Source organism: Lithobates pipiens, unplaced genomic scaffold (assembly GCF_037356315.1).
Source record: "Lithobates pipiens isolate NorthernLeopardFrog02 unplaced genomic scaffold, aLitPip1_a1.2 Scaffold_8, whole genome shotgun sequence".
NCBI lineage: Eukaryota > Metazoa > Chordata > Amphibia > Anura > Ranidae > Lithobates > Lithobates pipiens.
The window spans coordinates 613207065-613215216 of NW_027507903.1; the positions used below are offsets into that span (position 1 = coordinate 613207065).

Here is an 8152-nt window from a genome sequence, read left to right on the forward strand (position 1 = left end):
CGCATATTCCGACGGAAACAGTCCGATGCAGACCACACACCGTCTGAATCTCCGACCGTGTGTACAAGGGCTAAGAGGAGATTTCCCACCACTTTGGAGAGATTTCTGTCACTTTCTGATGTCTCCAGAGCACGAAGTGAAGGGAATTCTCCCCAAAAGGACAGTTGACAGAGGTTCCCATGACCATCTGCTATTCTATACATAGAACTAAAAGCTGAAGATGCACTTTAACCTCCCTGGCGTTATGATTCAGTCTGGAATAAGGTGCTGAAAGCGGTACAATTATTTTGCATGGAAATCTGGCTTTTATTTTGTAGTCCTGTAATTCTTAGGAATAACGCTCTGAAATCTCTTCAAACCAGAGTCTAGCGGACATCCCGGGTATGATAAAGTTTATAATATAATAAAGAATAATAAAAATTATTCAATAATGTAATCAAATCCAAAAAAAAATGAAAAAGGGATATGTTTTGGTTGCTATGGACAATCTCCAAATTCCAAGCAGTAAAAAACAGTATTTATAATATAAAAGTGCATGCAGGGCATTGCACAAACCACTAGGGACAAAGGGGGTGTGTATTTTTTACTACAGCACTGTAATCTGTAAGATTACAGTGCTGTGTGTGTTTTGTGTCTTTTTACATTTTTGAATTTGCCGCCGTTCTCCGCTCCCGTGCGTCGTAACGTCGCAGGGAACGGAGATCGGCGGCATTCGGCACTGTGAATCGAGCGCAGGACGGCTCGATCACACAGCGCGGGGGACATCGCTGGATCCAGGGGACAAGGTAAGTAACGTTACCTGTGTCCTCCCCTGCATCGAGCGGTGCAAGCCCGAGTCTGGCTCGGGGTTACCGCTATTGTAATTAAAATTCCAACCCGAGCCAGACTCGGGATTACCGCTAAGGAGGTTAACCTAATCAGTCATGTAAAGTTGATACTATGACTGAAGTAAAAAACAGAATCGAAACTCAGGGACCAGTTGTTAAAAACTCTCAGGATCTTAGAAAAGCCTCTTAATAAGACGTTTTCGTGCATATATTTTTAATATTGCAATGATTTTCCTTCCTGTATTAGATTCAGTCGATTGCTTCAGATGCCCTTGGGATCAATGGCCAAATGTTCAACAAACTGAGTGTCTCTTGAAAGCTATTGAGTTTCTTTCCTTTGACGAGCCATTGGGGGCAACATTGGTTTCCACAAGTGTTACCTCTTCCACAATCCCATTTGCCCTCTTGGGACTTTTCATCCACTACAAGGCTACCCCTATTGTCAGAGCCAATAACTATTTTTTAAGCTGTCTTCTTCTGCTGTCATTATCTCTCTGCTTTCTCTCTTCATTAATACTCATCGGCTATCCACAACCAGAAAAATGTCTTCTACGACAGGTGGCTTTTGGCATGGTTTTCTCATTATGTGTCTCCTGTGTCTTAGCAAAAACCATCACTGTCTTGATAGCCTTCAAAGCTACCAAGCCCAACAGCAGTTTAAGAAAATGGACTGGGTCAAAGCTGGGCTACAATGTTATAATTTGTTGTGTTTTTATACAACTGTGTTTTTGTATAACATGGTTGTCCAGTTCTCCACCATTCCCGCAAAATGATGTCAGCCAACCAGAAGTTATAATCACCAGCTGTAATGAAGGATCTCCAACAGCCTTCTGGGTTATGCTCGGGTACCTGGCTCTCCTGGCCTCTATCAGTTTCGTTCTTGCCTTCCTGGCTCGACGGCTCCCAGATAGCTTCAACGAGGCCAAATTCATAACCTTCAGTATGCTGGCCTTCCTGAGTGTCTGGGTGTCCTTTATTCCAGCGTACCTTAGCACTCGTGGCAAGTACTCGGTTGCCATGGAAATCTTTGCTATTTTGTCTTCCAGTTGGGCTTTGGTTATTTGTATCTTTGTGCCCAAGTGTTACATTATTATATGCAGGCCAGAGCTGAACACCAAAGAAAGTCTGATGGGAAGAGGAAAAAAGTGATCACTAATGCACAATTGCATTTCAAAAGAATTAAAAAGTCATGTAATGTACTATATTGTGTAAGAGTAAATTATTTTGGTGTTCATGTGTTTAATAGGATTCTGTTACAAGATGCAATGAGAATAACAAAGTTGAATCCAAAATACAAAACTTACTAATTTTTTTAAATGAAGTATACATATTTAAAATAAGCCATGTTACCCTATCCAACAAAAACGGAGTAAGAAAGAAGAGAAGCATCACAATTGTATGAAAATGAAATAATTTAAAGTGTATTTACAACAAAATCTAAAGTCAAACAATGTAAAATAGAAAGCAATGCAGCTTTAAGGAGTACAGAGCAGTCTATTTTATTAATTTTTCTACTGGAAACACCGAAAAAGGGTTAAAACCACCCGGAAAGCGGTACTGCAGTGGCGCTTTGCCGGCGGTAGAGCCGCGCTGCCCCATTGATTTCAATGGCTAGGAGTGGTTTAGGAGCGGTGAATACACCACTCCGTCACCGTTCCAAAGATGCGGCTAGCAGGACTTTTTTCACCGTCCGGCCAGCGAACCACTCCAGTGTGAAAGCCCTCCGGCTTTCACGCTGGAGTGAAAGGGACCGTTTTTTTTTTTCAGACGCTACGCAGGCGCTATTTTTAGCACTGTAGCGCTTGAAAACCACCTCGGTGTGAAAGGGGCCTAAGAGGGATGGCAGAAAAAAGACCAAGTGGTCCATCAAGTCCCATTTATTTATTTTTTTATTTATTTATACAAAGAGTGATGGGGGAACAGTTCAGGCCAAGCATGAGTGCAGGCTGAACATTTGTCTGTTCGGCCATTCGTCAAATGCCCGAATTTGCACGGTATTCCCCAGGTGTTCGTCCTGACGAACACCCTGCAATGCTGCACAGTGAATTCTGTGCCCTGATTGAGCAAAATTTTGCCCAATCAGGGCACAGTGTAAACTGGTTGTTAAGGGAAGCCGACCTCCGCGTCCCTAACAACCGATGAGTCATCAGCTGTCAATGGGTTTTCCTGCTGACAGCTGAGTAAAAATTTTTTTTAAAAAGACACTTTATTAAAAAAGAAAAACGTGTCAATCACGACGCCTGACAGACCCCAAAAATAGAAAAAAATTAAACCGCTTCTGCCTCACGATGACTGCATGCCCTGCACTTTGACAGCTCTCATAGAGGCAAGTGGCGAGGCCACCCAGTTACGCCACCCAGTAGCACCGCCCCCCTTCTGACGTCATGTCACGTCAAGTCCCCCACCCACAAACCCCGACTACCACAGCCCAGTGTTGTCGGGAAAATGTGATTTGGAGTGGGGGGCGCAGAGCCCCCCTGCCCCAAAGCACCCAACCCCCCCATGTTGAAGGCATGTGGCCTGGTATGGTTCAGGAGGGGGGTACTGCACTCAACCCCCCTTTTCCTGACCTGCCGGGCTCCATGATTGGATAAGGGTCTGCTATGGATTTTGGGGGGACCCCTTGCCGCACATGAGGACATGTGGCCTGGTATAACCTGCTGGTTTGCATACTCCTGATAAGGTACTGGTATGAATTTTTTCTGGGGGCCATTTTTTTTTTTATTATTCTAGCGTTGTGTTCCCCTTAAAACCCATACCAGATCCAAAGGGCCTGGTATGAGCGGGGGGGGGGGGGAATCCCCTTGCCATTTTTTCTTTATTTTTGAATAACCGGGTCATTTTAAATGGGATTTGACTCGTTTTTTTTTCCTTTAGAAATGGTCAGTTTTGCTGTAGCATGTTCTGTATAAACAGGTTTAAACAGGGAATGCGCGCGATTGTGTGCGCGCATCCCTGATTATTCGGTTGCGGCGTGTCACGGAGACACCGCTCGCCACCGAAGGGGGTGAACAGCCATTGGTTATGGCTGTTTACCACGTGATCGGCCGTGATGAAGTCACAGCCGATCACAGATGCCCCCCCCCCCCCCGGCTGTGCACGGCGCATGTGTGCGATCGCGAGCGCGCTGCACGTGCATGTCGGTGGCGGCGTGTTCCCTGGGAACACTGCTCGTCACCGACGGTGATAAACAGCCATTGGCTGGCTTTTTACCCACGTGATCGGCTGTGATCCTTTCACAGCCGATCACTAAAATGTAAACAAACCGCGGTAACGAGATGTTACCGGGTTGTTCTCCTCCTCACACACCGATCGTGTGTGAGGAGGAGATTGCGGTAACATCCCGTTACCGCCCAGTGTACACCAATCACACTGATTGCCCCCCCCAATAAAGAGGACCTGTCACCACCCCTCATAGTACCTGTCAATCACAGTCCATCAGAGTACCTGTCACAGTCCATCAGAGTATTTGAGTACCTGTCCCGGCCCATCAGAGTACCCGAGTACCTGTCACGGCACATCAGAGTACCCGAGTACCTGTAACGGCCCATCTGAGTACCCGAGTACCTGTCACGGCCCATCAGAGTACCCGAGTACCTGTGTCGGCACATCAGGGTACCCGAGTACCTGTCACGGCACATCAGGGTACCCGAGTACTTGTCACGGCACATCAGGGTACCCGAGTACCTGTCACGGCACATCAGGGTACCTGAGTACCTGTCACGGTCCATCAGAGTACCCGAGTATCTGTCACAGTTCATCAGGGTACCCGAGTACCTGTCACAGTCCATCATGGTACCCAAGTATCTGTCACGGTTCAACAGTGTACCCGAGTACCTGTCATAGCCCATCAAAGTACCCGAGTACCTGTCACAGCCCATCAGAGTACCCGAGTACCTGTCACGGCCCATCAGAGTACCCGAGTACCTGTCACAGCCCATCAGAGTACCTGAGTACCTGTCACGGCCCATCAGAGTACCCGAGTACCTGTAACGGCCCATCTGAATACCCGAGTACCTGTCACGGCCTATCAGAGTACCCGAGTACCTGTCACGGCCCATCAGAGTACCCGAGTACCTATCACGGCCCATCAGAGTACCCAAGTACCTGTCATGGCACATCAGGGTACCCGAGTACCTGTCACAGCACATCAGGGTACCCGAGTACCTGTCACGGCACATCAGAATACCTGAGTACCTGTCACAGTCCATCAGAGTACCCGAGTACCTGTCACAGTCCATCAAGGTACCCGAGTACCTGTCACAGTCCATCAGGGTACCCGAGTACCTGTCACAGCCCATCAGAGTACCCGAGTACCTGTCACAGCCCATCAGAGTACCCGAGTACCTGTCACAGCCCATCAGAGTACCCGAGTACCTGTCACAGTTCATTTGAGTACCCAAGTACCTGTCACAGTTCATCTGAGTACCCAAGTACCTGTCACAGTTCATCTCAGTACCCGAGTACCTGTCACAGTCCATATGAGTACCTGTCACTGCCCTTCAGAGTACCCAAATACCAGTCACCAAGCCATCAGAGTACCTGTCACCAGGCCATCAGAGTACCCCAATACCTGTCACCAGGCCATCTGAGTACCCCAATACCTGTCACCAGGCCATCTGAGTACCCGAATACCTGTCACAGTTCATCTGAGTACCCGAGTACCTGTCACAGTTCATCTGAGTACCCGAGTACCTGTCACAGTTCATCTGAGTACCTGTCACAGTTCATCTCAGTACCCGAGTACCTGTCACAGTCCATATGAGTACCTGTCACTGCCCTTCAGAGTACCCAAATACCAGTCACCAAGCCATCAGAGTACCTGTCACCAGGCCATCAGAGTACCCGAGTACCTGTCACCAGGCCATCAGAGTACCCCAGTACCTGTCACCAGGCCATCAGAGTACCCCAGTACTTGTCACCAGGCCATCAGAGTACCCGAGTACTTGTCACCAGGCCATCAGAGTACCCGAGTACTTGTCACCAGGCCGTCAGAGTACCCGAGTACCTGTCACCAGGCCATCAGAGTACCCGAGTACCTGTCAAAGCCCATCAGAGTACCCGAGTACCTGTCACAGTTCATCAGAGTACCCGAGTACCTGTCACAGTTCATCTGAGTACCCAAGTACCTGTCACAGTTCATCTCAGTACCCGAGTACCTGTCACAGTCCATATGAGTACCTGTCACTGCCCTTCAGAGTACCCAAATACCAGTCACCAAGCCATCAGAGTACCTGTCACCAGGCCATCAGAGTACCCGAGTACCTGTCACCAGGCCATCAGAGTACCCCAGTACCTGTCACCAGGCCATCAGAGTACCCCAGTACTTGTCACCAGGCCATCAGAGTACCCGAGTACTTGTCACCAGGCCATCAGAGTACCCGAGTACTTGTCACCAGGCCGTCAGAGTACCCGAGTACCTGTCACCAGGCCATCAGAGTAACCGAGTACCTGTCACCAGGCCATCAGAGTACCCGAGTACCTGTCACCAGGCCATCAGAGTACCCCAGTACCTGTCACCAGGCCATCAGAGTACCCGAGTACTTGTCACCAGGCCATCAGAGTACCCAAGTACTTGTCACCAGGCCATCAGAGTACCCGAGTACCTGTCACCAGGCCATCAGAGTACCCGAGTACCTGTCACCAGGCCATCAGAGTACCCGAGTACCTGTCACCAGGCCATCAGAGTACCCGAGTACCTGTCTCCAGCCCATCAGAGTACCCCAGTACCTATTTGCAGCCCATGTCTCATAGAATATACGTTGGGGTGTTTGCTTTCCAAAATGGGGTCATTTTGTGGGTAATTTCACTGTCTTGGTGGTCCAGGACCTTCAAAATTATGATCGGTGGGAATGAAATGAGATGTGTCATTTATGCTCCTAGAATGCCTGAACGTACTACTTCAATGTTCGGCCTCTCTATGTGGCCAGGCTGTGTAAAAGTCCTACACATGTGGTATCGCCATACTCGGGAGGAGTAGCAGAATGTGTTTTGGGTTGTAATTTTTGCTATATACATGCTATGTGTTAGAAATATCTCATAAATTGACAATTTTGTGTAAAAAAAATGTGTTTTAATTTTTTTCCACATATTCCAAAAACTTCTGGAAAAAAATTAACCATTGAAAAGACTCATTATGCCTCACAGATTATACGTTGGGGTGTTTTCTTTCCAAAATGGGGTCATTTTATGGGCAATTCCATTTTCCTGGTACTCCAGGGCCTTCAAAAATGTAATAGGTGGTTGAGAAATGAGATGCGTCATTTTTGCTCGTAGAACATCTGAAGGTACTACATCAATGTTGGTGCTCTGCATGTGGCCAGGCTGTGTAAAAGTCTCACACATGTGGTATTGCTGTACTCGGGAAGAGTAGCAGAATGCGTTTTGGGGTGTAATTTGTTGTATGCATTTGTTGTGTGTGAGAAATAACCTGATAATATGACAATTTTGTGAAAAAAAATAATAATAAAAAAAAATCTTCATTTTTCAAAGAATTGTGGGAAAAAATGACAACTTAAAAAAACTCACCATGCTACTTACTTAATACCTTGGAATGTCTACTTTGTAAAAAGGGGTCATTTGGGGGGTATTTGTACTTTCCTGACTTGTTAGGCCGCGTACACACGCGGGGACTGTTCGCCCAACTTTGTCCGTCAAACAGTTTCAGCGAACAGTCCGCTCAAACTTAGCATGAAGGAACTTGCCCACACACGATGAACGAACAGTCCGCTGAAACCGTGCGCGATGACGTGAACGGCGCGTACGACGGGACGAAAAATTCGACGTCCTATACACTGCAATGCAACCTTCGGCGAGTAAATCCTTTCTGAGCATGCGCGCAACTTAGTTTGTCGAACAAGCCTACACACGCGGGGACTGTCCGCCGAAACAAGGTTTCAGCGGACAGTTTTTCGGAATTTCCGAAAAACCTTGTTCAGCAGACTGTTCGCTGAAACTGTCCGCTGAAAGCCCACACACGAGCGGACTGTCCGCCGAAACACTGTTCAGCGGACAAGGTTGGGCGAACAGTCCCCGCGTGTGTACGCGGCCTTAGTGTCTCAAGAAATGAGGTACACCTGATGTACTGAAGGCCTGATCAGAAGTGATCAATTTTCAGTGATTGGCACCATAGTTTGTAGACTCTAACTTTCACAAAGCCCAAATAATATATACTAACGTGGGTTATTTTTACCAAAGATATGTAGCAGTATAAATTTTGGCCAAAATGTATGAAGAAAAATTACTAATTAGCAAAAATTTATGACAAAAACAAAGAAAAAGGCATTTTTTTCACAAAATTTACGTTTTATTTTATTTATAGCACA

General features: G+C 47.1%; 1 protein-coding gene across 1 annotated transcript; it reads left to right on the plus strand.

The window, feature by feature from the left end:
* The first annotated feature begins 615 nt into the window (after window positions 1-615).
* LOC143961385 (vomeronasal type-2 receptor 26-like) lies at window positions 616-2026 on the plus strand. The gene has a single exon (XM_077470651.1). It carries the CDS (start codon window positions 1053-1055, stop codon window positions 1974-1976), a length of 924 nt encoding a protein of 307 aa, XP_077326777.1. The 5' UTR covers window positions 616-1052; the 3' UTR covers window positions 1977-2026.
* The last annotated feature ends 6126 nt before the right edge of the window (window positions 2027-8152 follow it).